This window comes from Netta rufina (assembly GCF_964035555.1).
Source record: "Netta rufina genome assembly, chromosome: 5".
Lineage (NCBI taxonomy): Eukaryota > Metazoa > Chordata > Aves > Anseriformes > Anatidae > Netta > Netta rufina.
The window spans coordinates 46,840,364-46,861,697 of record NC_140128.1 but is presented as its reverse complement, the minus strand read 5'-3'; the positions used below and the strand labels follow the sequence as shown (position 1 = coordinate 46,861,697).

The window sequence follows — 21,334 nt, the reverse complement described above, 5'->3', positions numbered from 1 at the left end:
TAGAGAGAGGTAGCATACGGAAGCAGAATCTCACCATCAAGTGGGTTTTGTTTCTCTTTTTGCCTTTCTTACAGGTGCCATCTGGAAGAAACGCAGAGAGTGACACGCCGAAGGCGTTTCCCGTTCCATAGGGAAAGAAGTGATTCCACGGGGTCCAGTTCAATTTATTTCACAGCCAACTCGGGAGCAGCTACCACAGATGATGGAGAAAGCGAAGGCGGGTAAGCAGAACACCATGTCTGAGGCAGCTTTTATAGACTTTGGTGCCCAATTACTTACTTATGAGCAGTGTCATGCAAAGAAAAGGTTTGTTTTCTTTTCCCTGCTGGCTGGCTGTCATCCTGGTTTTATTTGCTTTTATTGCAATAAGTCCACCTGATGTATTATGTAAGGGAAAGTTATTTCCCTCTGAGGCCCCAATGATAAAGACTGCTCCTTAAAAAGAAAACTGAAGCCTTCCAGTGGTGGTTATCAGCACGGGACATGTCTTTGCTACTGTACGCAGCTTGGTAGGAAAGTTAACAGTGTACTATAGGGAAATCAGCAATGCTCCAGTTGGTCTGGATCATAACTTTGGAATATAGATTTTTTTTATTACACTTTGATAGTGATTGCTGAAGGCAGATACAGCTCCCTGAGAATCTGAATGACACGGCACAATTTGAAGCAAACACACACACATGATAAAACCTCAGAAGGTGTTTGTTAGTGGGAGTTGGGAGTTTCAGGAATTCATTCTTAATGTATGATGGGTGATCAGGAGCTTTTGCCAGAAATAAGTGCTGTGATTTCAAGCATGACTTTTAGGGAGGTGGTAGGAGAGACTTAAAAAAAAAAAACAAAAAAAAAACCACAAACATTTGATTAGGAAACCTTGCAGGAAGAAGGGTATTAGGACCCCAGCCTGAAAATCAAGTGAGAGATTTATCAGGCTACAAATAAAATTTCCATACATAATACATTTTAGAATGTCTGGAAAACTTGAGAAATCTAAACATACTCCCGTTAACTAACATGTCGTTGGCTCGGGTATTTCTTGTGAATTTTTCTCAGTGTGTATCAGTGATCACTTTTGTTGCTTAGGTTCTTCTAATCTAAAACCAGGTGAAAACTACAGTATAATTGAAGAACACACACAAAGAATCCAGTATAAATGCAAGTATTGTGATATTAAAGGAAGAGGTCTGCTGCATACATGTGCCAGACTTCTGCCTTTCTGATGAAAGGCTACTGTGCCTTAATCAGATGAATTTTACAGCTTTTGAAGTATGTAGACATTTTCTAAAACACGCAGTGCTGGCACTAAACATTTTCCCAATGAAGTTGACATGAAATACAATTTAAAGAGAGAAGTTAATTAAGGCACAAAGAGAAAGAGAGGCAGAATTGGGATGAAAGGTGCTGTTTGGTAGTGGCGTAATGACCAGTCACCTGGTGCACACTGACACTTTGCAACATGGGTTTGTAATCAGGACACAAAGCTGCAATTACTGGAGCAGCCTCCTAGAACAAAGGACACAGATCTGTGGGAAAGCAGGCTTTCTTACTTCCAAATAGGTCGTTTTAGTGTTCAGTCTCAGTAACTGGAATTGGTGAGGCAGGAAAGCTGATATGGTGTCATTCAGGTGATAGAACTGCTTCATTCGTCTGAAGTGTGTGTTCATATGAAAGCAAAATTTGGGAGTAAGTGAGTCACGGTCGTGTAATGTGTCAGAAAGCTACATAATAAATTATATATATATATATATGTTTGTCTGTATATATATATAGTTGAAGGCAGGACCTGTGCCATCCAGATAACAACAGATGTGTTTAATCATCAGGTTGCCAACAGATATTTCATAAAGCATATTGAAAAGGGTGATATTTTTCAACAGATACCAGCCCCAAGTGGCATCTGATCATTAGAAATTTTTAAGTCACAATAGAGGCCAGGACGGATCCTAAGGTTTGCTCAGACTCTTCTTGGAGGACCTCAAGTGAAGTGTGGAGTGGGGGCATATTTTACTCTAAAACCTTGTTACTTTATCAGGAACCTTCTCATGGTTAGGGGATTTTTTACTTTTTATTTAAAATCTATAAGAAGTTTTAATGACTGGAGTGAAGAACTAATGGATAAGCAGCTCTCGTTTGAGGTAAATATAAATATATGTATGTATAGGATATTTGAATGGTGTATCTTGTCACTGTGGTATTTGTCCTACATAAATAAGTGTAAGGTTAGTCTGTTCAGGACCAGCTGCCTTTGGCATGCAGTGTTTTCTTCTAGAGATGTAAATACTGTATTGTATTGTAGAAAATCAGGGTAGAAAATGCACTTTTTGGAAAAAGAATATTTGAGCTTTTTAGCAGCCGCTGGGAGGAAGAATAAGACTATCCTTAGATACGTTTCAGCCGTATATTCATTTCTGGCAATTGCATGCTTTTAATGAAATTCAGGGGGTGAAAAAAAGTCACATTTCAGCTTTATTTTATAAACCACATGGACCATATAAACCACATATAAACCACATATAAACCACATCTTCTCCGATTTCACATACAATTGACAAAAATCTCCACAAGCTTTCAGGAGCCTGGGGGTCTTGGGCTGTTACCTAACTTAATTTCTGTATATTGCTTTGGCACTGCTTTGGTCTTTCGGGCTTCTTCACCTCCTTCCATGTGCTTTTCAGTTCCAGATAGTGTGTTTTCATTTTCTGTTGGGATGTGTACTAGCCAGAGGCCTCAACATACCAAAGCATTTAAGGACTTTCCATCATCATAAACTTGGGAAAATAGGCCGGTAATATCTAAATCCCTTAATCTTTCTAAAAACTCTTGAGTTTATGAAATTATATACAGCATTACATCTCTTTTTAAGCTGGCAGCATCTTGTATGAGCTGTCTTGGAGAAAACACATTTTTGTGGTGAAGAAAGGAGTGTATAGGAGCCACCTGTTGCTGCTTGTTTTTAAAGGCCTTACTGTGTTTCAGGATCCTTCAGCGTGGAAAGTGGTTTAAGTACTGAAATCTTTGCAGCCACCAGTGAAATGTTGCAGTGAAACAATATCACCGCAGTGGAGCCCACAGCCATGCTGCTTAGTGGGTTAGGATGGGAAATAATGAATTGGGCTAAATCTCGGCCACAGAGGAAATTTGAGGAGTTTTTGTTTAAGTACTGAAAATGACATAGTCTAAGGAACTAATAATATCATTAACCGTGAGAAAATACCATGAAATTAAGCTTTTAGCTCGATCTGAATGAGAGCCATGCCAGTGTCACCTACCACCATGTTGTAAGTAGGCAGTGCGGAATTTAATGAAAAACCTTCAGCACGTCACCTTGTGTTTGGTTTCCACATTGTGCAGGGATGCCAGATGACTGTTACTTTACTTCTTGTCTTATTTGTATATTTTTTAAACTACAAAATAGTACTTTTTAAAATTTATAGTTGCAGCCTGTGGTGAATGAGGCTATTTGCCTTCTACCAGAAAGGGAAATGCTTGAGCATAATTGGTGGTTCTTAGAAAACTGAAGTTTTGATAGCCAAATGTACTTTGTTATCTGTCTGTGGCCAAATTAGTGTAACTGCTTTCTTTAGATACGCACACTAGTCACATATCTGTATCTCCAGACAAAGGCAGCTAGCTTCACATGCAGAGTGATGGATTCTGCCTTGGAGAACAGTGTGGCCAGGACAAAAGGGAATACAGCTAAAGTTACCGAATGCTCCCAGGCTGTGACAGCTTTTAATTCTAACTTTTAGAAGTTCAGCATTTAACTTGGGCACAGGTTAATTAGGAAACAGCAACAAATATCGTCTAGAATTAAACATTTATGGGATTTGAAGCTTACTGCTTCAGGAAGGTTGCCTTCTACACAGATAAACTAATGAAATCCGAATATAAAAGTACAAATTCTTAAATTCCTGGCTAACTTGGGCTGCTCCTTCCAGTTAAGCACTCACAGAAGAATGTGAGGGGGTCAAATAGGTCAAGAAATCTTCTTCAAGTTGTTTGAAACTATGCCCTCACACTCATTCTGTAAGTAGGTACTGTACCACAATTATATTATGCTGCTTTAAATTTGCAACTTAGGTGCCTGTGTATGATGTGGGGGAGCTGAATTTTAGCCATTTTCAGCAGTTTTGATCTAAGCTTTATCCTGTTTCTTTTGACTAATTTAGCAGCTAATCACTGCCTAGGTTTTTGTTCATGGGGTGCCCTTCTTTGGCTCATCTGCCATCTCCTTGCTTGACTTTTGCTCAAGCCAAATAGTTTGGATTGCTCCCCTCCTGTTTTGTACCTTTTCAGTGGGAACAAGCTGTTTTGTGTTTAGCACTCAAACAATATAATGGAGGTATTAGGTATTGCCAAAACAGCTATTATGTCTGAATTTCCTGGAACAGGTTAAAAATCTCAAATTATATTTTCTACGTGGATGAGCGTGTTGGATCTTTTGTTGAAATTTTCTTTTACAATTCATGCATTTAACTAAATTGTTCTAGCTCTCTTCTTAGTGTTTAATTCTTACAGTTAAAAGGCCTAAGGGAAGCTTTTAAAGTATGTGGACAAGATATGGACCTTGTGACTGGGCTCTACTTAACTTTTCAGGGGCTTCCTTTCTTTCTTCAACCTTTTGTGGTTGTATATGTTACATGAGAAATAATGAATGGTGTGTCATTTGAAAGGCTTGTATCACACAGCATTCTCTGAGATAAACTGAGATACATTACTCTGTTAGGAAGAGTTGTTTTTTGTGTACCATATGTGTCATAGCCCAGCATCTCCTCAGACTAATTTTCCATTATTTTTTTTTTTTTCCTTTTTTTTTTTTCCTGAAAGGTACACCACAGCCAATGCGGAGTCTGACTATGACCGGGAGTCAGAGAGAGAGAGTGAAGAAGGGGAGGACGAAGTGAGCTGTGAAACAGTGAGAACAGTGCGCCGGGATTCCCTGGATCTTGTCAACGAGGATGAAACACCTTTAATCTTAGATTCCTTGCTGGAGGAAGGACTGGGTCAGCTACTACAGCAGGCTGACCGCTTGCATAATGGACATGAGCAAGAGAAGAGAGAGGGATTCCAGCTGCTTCTGAATAATAAACTGGCGGTAAAGGTTGCCTTCTTATATCTTCCAGCAGTGATTTGTGTTTTTAGCTAAGTAGCTGGGAAAGAGGAAATTGCATTTCTTAGTGGGATCCAGGTTCTATACAACAACTGGGCCCCTTTTCAGCTGCCCTCTTTCTCAGGAGCAGCCTAGGAGCTGGCTGAAGACCAAAACGGTTCAGGCTACAGCAGCAGCCAGTTCCCAGTCCCTATCTGTCCTGGAGCTCCACTACATCGTGTCATCACTTTCCCTGAGTGAACACCGCACAAATGCAAAGTAACAGCGGGATGTCTATACAATAAACTCAGCTAGTGTTTTGATAACCTGGATATGTCACTGTGTCATACATGTGATACAAAACTATCCTGATTCAGTTTATGTTGGTGCTGCAGCTGAGGTGAGAGAATGTAGCACAGGTCTGTTCTACTCCAGCTGTCACAGGGAGCTAGCTTTTATCTCTGGCCGTGCACAGTGATGCACCCAGCCTTGTAATGTGCCTTGCTGAATGCAGCATTGCTGCTGTTGTGATCTACAGTGGCTAATTCAGGACTGCCTTTGCTGCAGTTGTACCATCACCCTCTGTTAGCATTTATCTGAGAACTACATAGCCATTAAAGACAACTTTTTAGGTTTTAAAAAGCAAAGCCTGTACTACTCCTGTGTTTCCATGAGTTACAGAGGGAAAGATATAAAAGATGACTTGATCATTTCTAATTCCAAGGGAGTTTTTTCCTTCCAATTGGGAAGAAATGGCGGAGTTGTCAGTTTCTGAAATACTTTTGTATGCTTCTTTATTGTGATCTCCCACTTTTTTTATATTTACAGCACCATTGCAAAATAAACCAGATTAGATGGTTGTGTTTTTAAGTTTACTTTTTTTAAAAAAAAAAAAAAAAAAAGCTTGCATTTGTTAGAATATAACTGCTCCAGTTTTACTAGTGCACCTCTGGTTCAAGAATGACCCAGGAATTGAAACTGAGTGCTGACTGAAACGTGAATAATAACATTCAATTTCTGATTTTAATGAAGTGGTAAGGTTTGGGGTTGTTGTTTTTTTGTTGTTGTTGTTGTTTTCTTCCTCCAGTGTTTTCAGGTTAGTGGAGACTGCCAAAAAAATGACCCCAGTATAACCTCTGAAGTAAAGGGAGGCCTTGTTAGAGGGCAGCAGTCACTAGATTAGTACCAGAAGTGTAACATTGTAAGCTTATAAATTCAGCCACTCAATTTCCTCTTTTGAGGTTCTGCTTCAGTTCTTGTAGACTTGGACCTTTTAAGGTTTCAGAAATGTCTGTGCAACTTGTAGTATCTGCCCTCTCTTGATTTTTCCCTCTTGTTCTATCAATGGCAGAATGGATGTTTTACATAGTTGGTGCATCTCGTTTATGTTTTTACTGCAGTATGCGGACCAGAGAGACTTTCTTTGGCGCCTGGCCCGAGCATATAGTGATATGTATGAAATCACAGAAGACACGGATGAGAAGAAAACATATGCATCTGATGGTAAGGAATTGTGTGTTCATGGAAAGGAGAAGGGGGTGTTTAAACCTGATGCTACACTTACAAACCCTGCACTGCAGACTGTGTGGGGGCATTATGTGGTTGTACTGTGGTGGTTGGTGGTATGCATTCTGAAAGGCAGCATAAGAGGACCAAAAGCTACTTAAAAATGTACAAGTTTGTTTCTCAAACCTATCTCAAATATATCCTGTGTGATAGTAAGATAAGTTTTTGCTTTATTCCATTTGTTTTTTCTTGTGTTGCTGACATGTGCAGGTACTTAAAAAAAACTAAATGCGTCTGTTTAGTTAGTGAAATCAGTTTCATTTCATTCTCCTTTACTGTCTTGAATTTGATTTTTTGGCAAGTTTGTAGGTGGGTCAGAACAAAACAAATTATCATATTTATTTTATTAAAGATGTGTGACAAAAGATTCTATTCTAAAACATCTCTATCCTGTTTATTATCCAAATAACTAAATATACTTTTTAATATTATAACTAATATAATTATTTTCTGGAAACCACTGTAGCCATTTAAAATGTGAAATTTACCTTCTATTTGGATAGTTCTTTTTGCCTTTAATAGGTGCTTAATTCTCGTTTTTTTGAGTCTGCAGGTTCTTAGAGGAAAGAAGGGAAGTGAGGCAAATTCTAGATCTAAGGCTGTGGAATGAATCAGAACAAAACCATTGCAAACTTTGTTAACTTTTCTTGACACGTTAGGGAAGATATTTTTTGTTACAGATGAGTGTACTTCCAAATAGGGTGAAATCATGTTGACAGGTCAAGAAAATTTGCTACTGTGCTTAAAATTCACATGATCTCTTTGAGTGATATTGGATGCTCCATATCACTGCAAGGGTGTGAAATTATATATGGATGTGGTGGTTTCACACCAGTAGCAAGCTAAGCTCTGCCATGTTGTTCTCTCACTCCCCCTCCTCAACAGAACAGGGGGAGAAAATGTGATGACAAAAAAAAACCTTGCAGGTTGAAATAAGGACAGGGAGATCACTTACCATTTACTGAAATGGGCAAACCAAACTCATCATGAGGAAGAATAATTTATTGCCTATCACTAAGAGTCTAGAGCAGTAAGAGTTAAAAGCAAACTAAAAACACTTTCCCCCCATCCTTTTCTACCTGGTCCCCCCGGGCAGTGCAGGGGAAAAGGGTTGTGGTTGGTCCATACCACTTTGTCACTTGACTGTCCTTCACCATCACTCTGCCCCTGCTCCACGTGAGGTCCCTCCCTCCTTAGAGGAGGCTAGGACTGAAAGTGGCTGAATTTCTTACCTCTGACCACTTGCAGGGAAAGAAGAGCTGGAGATTGCCTTTCAGAAATGGGATGAAAGTGCTGAGTGTCATCAGTGGTATGTAATTCTCTGTCCTGTTTTTAAGAAGGATAGGAAAACTGGAGATTGCTGTGAGCTGAGCTGCATTTAAAAACTGTTTAAGGAAAAAAAGCTTATATGCTCATATTTGATGTACACTTCGTTAATGCTATTTTCCTTAAAAAGACATTTCTTAATAGCTTTGGTTAATTGGCGTAAGTAGTAGTTTTACAGACAATAGCTTTCATTGCAGTTATAGAAGTAAACTAAGGATGCACCTCTAGATGAAGCTTGGAGAAATAAGCTATTGGCAAAATGGGTTTGAGATGAATGAGTACAATGAGCCCTATTAAATTTAGCATCAGTGTGAATTTAGCAGACTAAACTGCGTTTTCTTTGGGCTTCTGATAGCTTAGGTGCATATATTGTGAAAGGTTGAAATGGAGGCAAGTTTGCTTTAGAAGCCTTCCTGGGAACTGGGAAATTCCCCTTGTAGAAAGCGGAAGACGACTGTTTGCTCAGCAGACGACTTTTGGGCCCGTGTACGTGCCTGAGCAGGATGCTGCAAGCCTCTTGCCACAGAAACGAGCTGAACTCCAGCAGTACCACTTGTGATTGTGCAGACCCTGGGAAAATGTGTCTGTGAGCGTCCTGTTCTGTGCTGGTGCAGACGGGCTGCCAGAGAACGTCTCTCACAGATAAGCTACAGAAAGCTAGCCTGAGCGCTCAGCATGGTGAGGCTCACTTTATTTTCTTTCACAAGTCCTCTATTTCCTTTGGCCCCTTTTCAGCCCCTTGTAGAGTAAGATGTATATCCTTTACAGCCCAGCTCACAGCCAGCTGCACAGCTGTGGGGGCAAAGTCTTGGGAGTTACACATTAAATATGTACGAAGTTTTTCCTTTGTGTTCCTCCAACATTCTTGGGTTAATTGCTGGTTTTTCCTCTGTCACTGACATTTCAATAACGCTCTGCTGCGCGGAGATGCTTGCTTTATGTCAGGAGTGTGATGTATTTGCCTCAGTCGGCTAGGCCTGCTAGCGTGGGCTTAGTGCTGCGCCAGTGTTCCTACATTTATCTTAATTCTGGAGGAAGGAGAAACATCGTTCTTATCAGATAGCTTTTTTTTAGTTGTCTGGAGAGTGTCTGCTGTCCGGGACTGCTGTAGTCTGATTGTGTATGCTGCTTGTCACTCTGCAAATGAGATTGAAATCTTTGAAATGAGTTGAGACAATAGCAGTAGAGGCACATGGCTTTCTTTGTCCAAAGATACTTTTTTTTTTTTTTTTTTTTTGTGGTAAAAGATGAAATGATCTGCAATTTAACCAAGCAGTATTTGTGTAAATGCTGCAGTTGACAGGATTTTGGTTCTAATTTGGGGTATAATGTATATATACTTACAAAGCTTAGCTTTATAATACAGAGTTTGATTGCATGCAGAGTAGTTACTGCAATGGGACGTTTAGTCATGTGTTTCCAACACAAAATGTCAAGCCTTTTCAGCTGAGCACGCTGCCATGTTAAAATCCATGCTGAACTTGTTCCATAACAGCTTTGGTGAAAGAGCACACAATTCTCGTCCTGTTAGACCTGTCCTTTTTCCAAACAGGAGTAAGGCTTCTGCACATCAACATCTTCCTTCTAATTATAAAGAACAGCTGCAGAAAGGGCTGCTGGAGAAAGGAAATAGCAGAACAGTATGTGGGAGGCATGGGATTTATTGGAGATGAATATCTAACTACCTTTATCAGATGCAGAGATTATTTGCTGTCATGAATCTAACAGGAAATTAATTCCCATTCCAGCTCTGTTGGAGTCATGGGATGGTCGCAAGCTGTTTTAATTACAGTCTCTTCTTATGCTAATTAATTTTACCATGAGAAAAAATGTATTGCTAATGAAATACTGCTTAGTACATTGAAAGATATTGAAATACATTGTTCATATATTTGAAAAACATGGGATAAAGTATAATCCTAAAAGACTAGTATTATAGTTTGTTTTCCTTTTATTTGAGTAATGAGTATATTGCTCAGAATTACTTTTAGTTCATCATGCTGTCTGCTTAGGAAAAAATGTTCAGGAAAATATAAGGGGAGGGAAAAGAGGAAAGTATACAATGATCAATTTCCTCTGGTTTGCCATCCTTAACTGCAGCAGGCAGAAGTGCAGAGGTGCGTTCACTGTCAGGTGATGGCCCTTGATGGACCTGTGCTCTGCCAGTTTGTGCAGTCCTGTTTGCACCTCCACAGTACTTCTGTTGTCCATGTTGTCCATACCATCCTCCAGTACAGGTGCTGCAACATGCTCCATGTAGAAAAAAAAATGCTTGCTCTGAATTTGTGGGTAGAGGTTTTAAAACTTTCCTTGGTTTTGATTTGATGCCATTGCTCTTGGTTTATGGAGAAGTGAGCAGGGGCTGATTATGCACACTTTCTTAATTTACAGTTTTATTCTTTCAGTTGTTTCTCTTCTGTATCGGTCCCCTTGCTGAAGACTCCTAATCTTTTATTAGATTATTTTGAGGAATCATTTTATTGTCCTCATCACCCCTTGTCTCTCTGTATTCTATTTTGACTGTCTTTTCTTTTTTTTTTTTTTTTAAGACGGGAGTTAAAGGAGCAGCATGGATTTCTGTAATTCTAATGTGATGATCCTTTTTGTTCTTACTTCCATATACAGTAATCAATGCTATCTTTTTCCACAATGTATTAAATTGATGTTTTAATAGAAATATTCCCAGCAATTTTAGTAGTTCTTCACTTGAAGCTTGTGACTGTGTATGTATCTATGGGTGCATTTTTCATGTGTGTATTATGTCATGTTGGCTGTTATTTTCTGTTTTCTCAATTGCAACTTAATGTTTATGGCTTAAGGTACAGTTTTGCTGCTTTTTGGTGCTTATTCCTTGCACTCTATGTTATTTTATATTCTTCGCTCCTGTTGCACAAATCATTCCCTGTTTAATTGGCTTTACATTGAGATGCATGTTAAGCAGGACAGGAGATACTCTGCATACAGTCTAATCATCATTGCAAGCAAAGCTTCTTTTTCTTCTCAATGTCTCATAGTTATTGCAGTAATGAGTGATATTTAAAAGCTATAGACAAAGTAACAGTGAACAAGAAGGAATTGCTGAGTGCTGGCTAAGGCAACAGCAAGTGGAGAGTGACTGGCTGCAGCTTGGGACTGTTCTGTGGCTGGATCATTTGAAGGCTTTGGCAGCATGATAGCAAATGGTTTCTCAAGAACAACAGGGAAAGCAGTAAGTGTCTGGGACTCTGTCTGGATCTGCCCAAATATGAAGGAGAGTCCTTTCATGGATCTCCTGGGTCTTCTTGACATTAAGTTTGGTACAAAGCTGCTATTGTAGCCATGTGCTCTTGGAACTCAGCTGGTCCCAAAAGAGCCATCTCCGCAGAATGGTTGAAGCAGAGCTGAGATTTGATCAGTGCCACACAGACAAGTCAGCCTTTGTACAGCAGGACTGACCTCTGGCTGTGCTTTGCTTGTAGGCACTGTTCTGGAACACAGAAACATGTAAGGGTTGTCTTGGGTGTCTGATGTATTTAGTGCCTTCCGAATAGATCTGTATAGTGTGAGCTGATGGATAGTACGCCAAGTGTTCTTTATGCATACGTACTCCTTTCTTATAATTACCTGGTTCTTATTTTTGATGCAGATATAAATGTAATTCTTTTGCTTTAATTGGGTAGATATTTCCAAGTAAATAATTTGATTTGTTAACAGATTTCAGCTCATGAATAGGAGGACAGCACAAGCTTGTAGATTTGTTCTCGTTTACTTTCAGGAATGGATGTAGGAGTCATCATTTTACAAACCTGTGCAGTTTGCTGCTTAGACGTGAGTATGTGACATTGTCACGGATGAAGCGTGAGAAACAGATTCACCCTTGTTAGAATCCCCTGCCCATTTTGATGTGTGTGTTTTCAGTGCAACAGCACGCACGTAACAGCAGCTGTAAGGATCAGGAAAGCAGAGAGCAGTGTGTTAGCCTTGGCTTCAGCTCCTGTTGTTAAAAGAAATATTGGAAGTACAACCAGAGCAGTAAGGGATTTCAGAGGTCCATCTGGGAAAAATTTTGCAGGTGCTGTATTCCCAGTTTTTGTCTGAGTTGAATATTTTGTTTTGAAAATGAAATGCTGACTGCTGAAAGCTGTCATTGCAGAAGTCATGAGCTTTGGCCCATCTTGGAGGTATTATGTATGTTGATGTGAATCAGGGGAGGATGTGTTCTTGGGCTGGATGAGCCTCTGAAGTGTGTGCCCCCTCTTCTACAAGTCTGTTGCTTTCAAAGATCAGCTTGCACACTTGATAGTCGCTGAATGGTGTAACAGCCCTTTTAAATTCAGTTGGTACATTTGGCTGTCCTGTGGGTGGATATCATTTTTTTTTGAGAAGTGACAGCACTCCGGATATTACTTGAAGATAGCTTTAATTTTAACAATTGGCAGTACTTCAGGATTTAACTCTTCATGGATTACTGCCCAGAATTGGCCAATTTTGAGTTATGCCTGGATTTCTGAGCTGAGCTTTTTGTGTTCCCAAGGTGGATTAAACAGGGGAATTACTGACAACAAATTAGGGGCAGAAGCAACTATAGCAAATAGGAATATTCATTGCATGATATTCCAGCACTTACAGGAGGAACAATAGCATTCAGCTCAAGCCACCTGATTGCATTCCTCAGGCTCCCAAAGGTCCTGCCTTTCTCCAGGGCTGGCAGCATCCTGAAGCACCTCTCTGTCCCAAGCCATGGAGGCTTCAGGAGTGGGGATGCTGGAGGAGAGCCAGGGAAGGCGAAAGTAATGAAAACTGTGAGCAGGGACAGAAGAAATCTCAGCAGGCACCACTTATCCTTCCTTCTTTCTGTCCTTCTCTTGAAAACAGCAAAGAAACTTGATGTCACAGACCGTGGGTTGTTTTTTATTTGCTAGACATGAAGAAATGAGCTGTCTTGTTTAAACTGTAATCTCTGAATCAAGGACTATTAACTACTAATTGGCCCCAACATATTCCCTTTTTAAAAAAAAAAATATCTCAAGGGATGATTAATATAAAAGTGGTGTGAAGGGAAGCAAGCTGTAAGAAAATGATTTTTATGAGATTCTGTACCCTGTTCCCATGAAAAATTTGGCCACCAGTAGTTCTTCAGAATATGATAAGTTGGTCTGGGCTTGTTGTTGGAGAGGAGCAGGTGAAGTTGATGAAATCTTCAAGTATTAATTATGATTCTGATGAATCTTGCAGAAATACAGAGGTTGTTCTGGAATAATAATAGCGTTCCAACTTGATTTTTAGTATACCATTAGATTTGCATCTCAGTCTTTTAGATGGAAGCTGTTTAACCACACAAATTTCAGTAGATATACAGCTTTGTATGTGTCAGTAGCAATATTTTCTTTAAAATGTTTAAATGTGTGATTCCAAAGATAAATGCTGTAATTTCTACTTCAGCTTAGTACTCACTTTTAACTTCATCGTGGTAGAAGGGAGAAGGTCTATTAACAGATATCAGCTTTTATTAAAGAAGGAATTCAGATACCATAGGCTATTCCAAAAAACGTTATTTTACCAGCATTATTGCTACCTTTCCAGCAGGAAATTTTGGAAAGTAGGAACCTAGACGGTTTTGATTGCTTCATGGGAAGATTTCTGTATTGCCCTTTTTTGATGGGGGCTTGCATCCAACCTGTCAGAACAGAGCAGTTAAAGAGCTGGGACAATAGTCATGAGGTCAAGTTGTTGGGTTTTGTTTTTTTTTCCTTGCTATCAGCCAAAGCTTTGTTCTATCCTCTCTAGACATGGAAAAAAAATTAACACGAGGAACTATTTGTAAGAGAATACAATAGTTACTCCATCCAATCTTTTTTGAAAGAAAGCAGACCCGCTTGTCATAACCTTTTAGTGTGGTGGTGTTCTGCAAGCATTCTATTCTTATTGTTGTTTCATGGACTCTATCCAGCTATACTTATTTCCTTTCTAATTTAGTAGTCAAAACTTGTATATACTCCTTGAGCTCAGTCTTCCTAGTGCAGCATAGGGCTGCTTCTGATCTACCTTTAAATTTAATTCTCTGCTGCCACCTGCCATTAATAGATGAACTTTCTAGCATAGGTTAATCCGCTGTTTATTTAAATTTAATCTGTGTTATATTACCAAGCTTAATGAAGTTGTTTAATAGCAACAGTGTTGATGTTGGAGGAGTTCCTTGCCACTCCATTCAATATCCATTAGTTCACAGTCAATCTCAAAGATCAGTTAATCATGTAAAACTGGGGTAAAGGAGATTCAGGTAACTTACTCGGAACAAACAAGCAAACAAGAAAACCCAAAGTCATGTTCTTCCTGATGCATATTTTCAAAACAGATTAGGCAGACCTCCAGTGATGAAGCTCCTGACCTCACCCTTCGATGAACTGCAAATCAATTTTATACCAGTTGCAGCTATACCATGTTTCTTTTGTTTAGCCATGAAAATTTCACAAAAAGGATGCTGGAGATGCTAAAATTGAATCTATCTGTCTTTTTTTTCCCCTAAATCAATTCTCTCAAAACAGGAAATTTAGATTCATTTGGTATTTTGTTCTTGTGTCTCTCACTGGCAAGACTTGGAAATCAAGCCACTAGACACTTCTGTATCCCAAATGTAGCAAGGCTGCTCTGTTGGGGCTGGGGGTGTTCATGTACTATTTTTTCCCTGAGAGCTTGTTGCTAAGACATTGAGATTATATGAACTGTGAAGAACTCATTGGTAGTCATTGGTGTGAAGCACCAAAATTAAAGACAGCCCAAAGCTTCTGAGCAGATTTTCTGTCTGTAAACTGGAAGTGGTTTTGAGCGATATGAATTCATCCTCAGATTTGTAGGGTTGCACATTTTTGTCTTCCAAGTTGAGAGTGGTATTATTTTAAGTGATATTCTCTGTCAAGCCTTTAATGTGATGTAGGAATTATTCATTTGTATGCGTCGGGCTGTTGCTTTTATCCAAATATATCTTGGTCACAAAGACTTGGATTTGCAGTTACTTTTTCCACCAAGTTGCACAAGCGTGTGACATAAGAAAGCTTCTTGAAAAGATTTGGAACTAGTCTAATTTAAGAAATTAATGTGTTTTGTTTTTTCCACTTTCCCACCATACTCATATAGAACAGATATACTTTTGTTGTTAACAAAATACTGCTAGAGGACCTGCTAAATTGCTTATTGTTCTTACTTGTACGCCATAGAATAGCTTGTTTTGCTCTCCGCTGAGTCATTCATGTTTTAAATAAATGTTTAGTTACAATCCATAATTTATTTAACTAAAATAAGTACTTATTTACTTAGTACACACAGCAAAGTTATACATAGGTGTACTTGGGTGTGGTTGTGCTTGGCATGGAGTTAAAGTCAATCGGCCAGTTTGTAGGTTAGGAGATAGCAGTTTAGTTGTGGTGGATAGAGAAAAAAAATTCATACATTCAAGTAAAATAATCATAGAATGGTTTGGGTTGGAAGGAACCTTAAAGATATTTAATTCCAGCCCCCTGCCATGGGCAGGGATGCCACCCACTAGATCAGGTTGCCCAGGGCCTCATCCAGCCTGGTCAACACCTCCAGGGATGGGGCATCCACAGCTTCCCTGGGCAACCTGGTCCAGTGCCTCACTTACCCTTACAGGGAAGAATTTTCTCCTAATGTCTAGTATAATTTATCCTCTTTTAGTTTAAGACCATTCCCCCTTGTCCTATCATTATCTACCCAAGTAAAGGGTCCCTCTCCATACTTTTTATAAGCCCACTTTAAGTGTTGAAAGGCTGCAAGGAGGTCTCCCTGGAGCCTTCTCTTCGCCAGGCTGAACAGCCCCAGCTCTCTCAGCCTGCTTGTTAAAACAAAACAAAACAAAAACTGCAGAAACAAATCTGTGGCTTACGAAAAAAAGCATTTCTGTCTTAAATGCTTTAACATATTTGTTAATTTACTTAACTTTAAGCAGTTTTAAACCTTGGTAAGAGGAATTTACATGCACAAAGCTGCCAGATTAGTTGTTACACGAGAGCTGATGGTCGACGACTGCAACATTAAGTGCTGAAGTAGTCTCAGAATCCTGTCCAAGTAACTAAAAAGTCATTTGGATGAACATCTGTGAGCTATTTAGTCCTACAGAGTCCTTGCACCTAAAGCTTAGGGTGGAAAGTGATGAACTTTTTTTTTTACCTGAAAACAAACAGAGTTAGTGAATAGGTTTAAGACTAGTGAGGCTGGAGGAAAGATAACTGACAGGAATACAACATATCCATATGCTGAGTGACAAGGGGTTGATAGAGTGGAAACACTTTCTTCCAGAGCAAGAACTAGATCAAATAAAGTTGTTAAGCATCAGGCTCAAACAAAAGGAAATAGTTTACATCAGGCTCAAACAAAAGAAGTTCTTTACATCATGTCCACACTTAAGCTGCAAAAAAACCTTCCCCAAGCCATCGTGCCTACTAAAACCTTGTGTGTTTTCAAAAAGTAAGTGTCAAATACAAAAAGAGTATTCTTCCAAGAGCAAGTCCAATGCCTGATCCAAAGAATATTCAGAGGAAGTGTTGTTATGTGCTTGCCTTCTTAGTTTATTATCTATGCATCTGCTATTTTCACTTCCAGGAAAAAACAACTTCTGATAGTGTGGTCATTCTTGTATTCTTTGTTTGCCAGTGTAAATACCTTTATTTTTGCAGAAATACAACATTATAATGACCACAGGTGTCAAGAGTATGGGATATCTTGTTCAAAATCTGTCATCTTTTAGCACCATTATCCTCAGTTAACCCTTCAGCATTTATTATTCTCATAATAAATCTCATGTCTTCAGAGCTCATTTTAACTTTATAAGCTATTCCGTGCAGGTGACATCTTTAGAGCTGGTAGCCCTTTGTGCCTCCTTTTTTTCCTGGAACAGGAAATCTGCATCTGTCAAATGTTTGGGTTCAGTAAGAAGCCCAGTGTAAAGAGTGAAGTTCAGCATGTTGCTTCTGCGTGAACTTTTTTATAAACAGGCAAGAGATCCGAGATTCATAAATACCTTCCCAGTTACAGAGTGAGTATAAGCCTTTCCTTCAAACCAGCACCCTTGCTGCAGGATTTGAGCTGCCATTCCTATAGCCTTTGTCTTCTTCTATAACTGTGCAGTCTTTCTCTGACAGCAGGAGGCAGGCAGAGCAAATTGATTCGTCTCTTAAAACCTCTGTTTTATGAGAAGGAAGTGTTGTGGACCTTAGGGGTAAGTTTTTCTGGATTGTATTTCTTACCCTGCACTTAGCTGATTCATTTCCCTGCCTTTAGCAAGCCTCCCAGCTGCTCAGAGGAACATGTGAATTCCCACTAAATTAGCATCGTTCCTATTCTAAGCCTTATTTTACCTGGCCAGAACAACAACTAGAGAAGGAAAGAAATAATATTCTTGTGCAAAAGTCACCGTGAATTACTAGCTCTTTAATTCTTTTGTAATCAGTCCTAGAATTGAAGGTGCAGTCTCAAGTGTTTTAGGATTTAGAGTTGGTCACGCTGAGTAAAAAAGCATCTCTGTAGGTTTGCTTTCCTTGCTTAGGCTTGCCTTCAGGGTAAATGTGAGCAGCTGAAAGCTCATTTATTTAAATGTCTGATGGTTTCAAGAGGGGGGTTGTAAAGTAGACCCTACAATTGTCAAATATTTCCATACTTTATGACAATTTTTGGTTTTAGTATGATTAGTCTTGACAGTGTTGTCATTTGGAGCATTCATTCTCAAAGACCTGTGCTGATGGGTGTTGTTCAAAGTGTATTCTCTTTACTTTTTCTTATGTAAAGCTAGAAGTCTTGCCTTCATAGCATTCTCAAATCAATCTGTCTAGGAAACGTCAAGGTTGAAAAGAAGAATATTAATCTAAAAAAAATAATAAAAATTGGACTTCCAAATAGTTGTGTATGGTAGTTAATTCTGATAAGTCCTGCTCCCTTGAGTTAGACAAAAGACATGCAGGTTTCTTTGAACCAGTCTGACATGAAACAATCAGAATTTATAGCAGCATCAGTTGTGGTTTTACAGCAGAAAGTGAAAACAAATATATTTATCTGGCTTAAAGAAGTTCATAGTAGTTGTGGATTGGTATGATTCCCCGCCCCCTCAGATGCCTGAGTATTTCTGTGAGTTAAATTCCATGCTGAAATAGAAAATACATGACACTAGTTGGCTTAGATAGGGACACACAAGCTATAGAAAATCATGGCACGCACATTACTGTAGTTTCTGCCCTAAAATATAATGTGGGGAGACCACTTCTCCTTTTGCTCTCTGCCAAAACTCAGTGTGATGTTGGAACATAATGTAGCATTTTTTTCTTTTTAATCGTAAATTGCATGATAAGAATATGACAGTGCCCCAGAGCATTAAAAGAGAAACAAGTCATGGTTTTGCATTAAGTGATTAGCAGGGTAAGGTTCAAGGTGCTATAACACTGCAAAACTATTTTATGGTCATTACCATAAAGGATTGAGATTGAACATCCTTGTAGGAGTATGGGAAAGATTTCAGTAATTAATGATAACTTCAAAAGAAACAGAATGACTACAAGGAAGCTTGAGTACAGGAAGAACCATGGGAGTAAAGCGCTTGCAGATAATTCAAAGCTTGTTTAAAGGCAGTGTTTTAGAGGTTCAGAATAAATACTGGTTACTCATTAATAAAAATGAAAGAAGCCTTTAATCATGGTACTTTAAAAATGCCATCTAAACATCAGAGGAGACTGCAGGAACTACAAGATGTCTTTCAATGTCCTGTATGGTGGAGCAGAGAAGAAACTCTTTCAAGTTAATGTGAAAATGTGACAGGGGACCCTGTAAAGAAATTAAACACACTACTAAGGTCTTTCAAAGACATTGAGATACTGACAAATATTGCCTGTGATACACAACAATTTAAATTTGTATTAGTGTGTGAACAGTGAAAGGTGGCAAATGCAATGTGGATTTTAGAGGGTAATGAGAGGATCCAGGAAACTACCAACTAATTCCAGCTTCCTTGACCACCCTACCTATGACAGCTGTGATAAATAAAAGTTGGAAGCTAATAGCGCATGCCATCTTCTTGAGAAAATGCCACTTTTGTGCAGAAATGTTTCACAGATCTGAAGAAAGCTGCATGGAAGAGGGTGCTGACCATTGACATTGTGTACTTGGAGTTTGGAAAGTCTGAGAAATTCTCTTCTGCACATCTGTGAATGATACTAAGCTACCATGTATAAACCTCTTTGGCTTAATAATAAGCTAAAAACAGGAAGCAAGCTCCTTTCCTTTGGTAAGAAAACGTTACTGAGCTTCTGAAACACAGAGCCAAAGGACTGAGTGCAAAACCTGTGTGGATAAAGCAAAAAGCTTTAATGCAGACAGAAATACTTATGCAGTAAACTCTTTTATCTGCGTGTGCATGAAAAGACTTCTTACCTACTAACTATTCACAGAGCTGAAGGACGCCATGCATGGTGATCTGTGTGGATCATTTGAAGGCTAAAATGTTACGATGTCTCAAAGCTTGGTATGACTCCCAAGTTAAAACTGATCCCTTCATCTGAACTGGCTCGTTTTGGTACTGGAAGATAAGGGGTGGATATCATGGGCTTGGGTTCATTTCATTTACCTCATTCATTGTCTGGATGGAATATTTACAAGCTTTTGTTTTATTAGCTTGTGGAGATGATAATCAAGTCCATCTTTCACATAAAATATCCTTTAAGTTGTGAGATTAAGGCAGGCTGCAACCTTTTAATACATATTTCCTGCAGAAATGAGTTCATGTCTTTGGCCAGCAGTCAGTTTTCAGAATTTATTTAAATGAAATGTTTTCAAAGGAGTTGTGGTAAGCATCCTGAAAAGTGTTCCTATATACAAACTTGGTTTTATGTATCAATATTTTATTTTTATATGTATATAATCATTTTATATATATTTACAGTTAAGAGTTGCTGTAAGTATTTTTGCAAGTCAGAACAGGGATGAAGCTATTGTTCATCACTGCGGTTTTTGATGTGATCAAATACTTAAAATTTTTAATCTCCATGGGAAATTGAGACAGTAGGAAATTACTGTTGCTCTAATCCAGAATAATTCATTGTGCTTAAATTTCTAGTGTGTATGCCACCATCTCAAGTTCCTTTATTAAGCCATCCACACGTGTAAATTCAGCATATCAGCATAAATGTTGACTCTTCCTGAAACTAGAATTTTATTTCCCTTGCTGAACCAGCAAGGCGCTTGATGAATTCTTACCCCTGTCTGGGAAGATATAAGGCACAGACATACAACACAGTGAGCACAGCAGTGACATGGCTTTATACAAAGTAAACCAACATCTATTACGCAACTCAGCACACAGACCATCGACTTCTGCTGCTGGTAGGTCAAAGCCAAACTTTGGCTTGGGGCTCACAGATGCTGCAAAGCTGGTGGAGAAACTAGGTTATATGTATAGAATACACAGACTCTGCCATATGCATGGTTTGGGCTTTAATAAAGGGGAATCTTCTGGTTATGCAATTCCACTTCCAATTGGAGTGTGGTGCTCTGAGTAAATCAGAATAGGGAATTAATGCAGTGTCACTGGTTCCATGTGAATCCACACCCCAACTTGCTCACCACGTTCTCTGGACAAGCCTGGAGGAGTACTTCTGGCTTCCTGATTTTTAGCTTCAATCTTGTCTCCTCTTGTTTTGAGTTCAGGAAAGCCTAAGCCTGACCCCTTTGTTCCAAGCTCTTTATGACCAGATGGTCATTAATTCCAGGTTAAGTCACTGGGGCTTCTGCTGTCTCTCTCAAGGTACTAATTCCTAAATAAATGATCACTTCATTTCTGGTGTGTTTCACTGCAGTCTGAATACCTACATGCTAATTATCTGTCTGCTTCCCTTACAAGTGAAGAGACTCAGTGCACAGGAAGTTGAAAAACTGTTAATATTCATAAAATATTGCACAAACTTCTAAATTCTTTATAAAGATGTATACTTTAAAAGCTATGCTTCTTTGAATTATTTGCTTGATTTAAAAATGTTTTATTCTTCCTAGCCTTTAATCTGATTCTAGTAACTGGAGGTTGAGCTCCAACTATGGATTTTTATCTCCGTGTCTGTGTGTGATGAAAGCTCTCTTGATTTACTAGGAATGCTCTTTGAATAGCACTGAACAGTTTTACAGGCAAGCCTTGATGTTTTGATGTTTTCAATTCCCAGCTAGCGTCAATTGAATAGGAATATGATCTAGCTTGTTAATTCGTTGGGTATTGCGACATAAAATTACTTGAATAGATACGAAGCAAAATTTGAATTCAATAAAACGAAAGGATTTTCATGTCTTCGTGCTATTTTCAGTGGTCCAACTTACAGATTTACTCATCTT

General features: G+C 38.9%; 1 protein-coding gene across 1 annotated transcript in view; it reads left to right on the top strand.

Moving 5' to 3' along the window:
- The window catches only part of RMDN3 (regulator of microtubule dynamics 3), a 41,384-nt gene that overhangs the window by 2,342 nt on the left and 17,708 nt on the right, over positions 1 to 21,334 (top strand). Inside the window, exons 3-6 of the mRNA XM_084287350.1 lie at positions 75 to 221; positions 4,828 to 5,095; positions 6,490 to 6,592; positions 7,904 to 7,964. Of these exons, the coding sequence (XP_084143476.1) occupies positions 75 to 221; positions 4,828 to 5,095; positions 6,490 to 6,592; positions 7,904 to 7,964 (579 nt within the window). The remainder of the gene's footprint in view (positions 1 to 74; positions 222 to 4,827; positions 5,096 to 6,489; positions 6,593 to 7,903; positions 7,965 to 21,334) is intronic.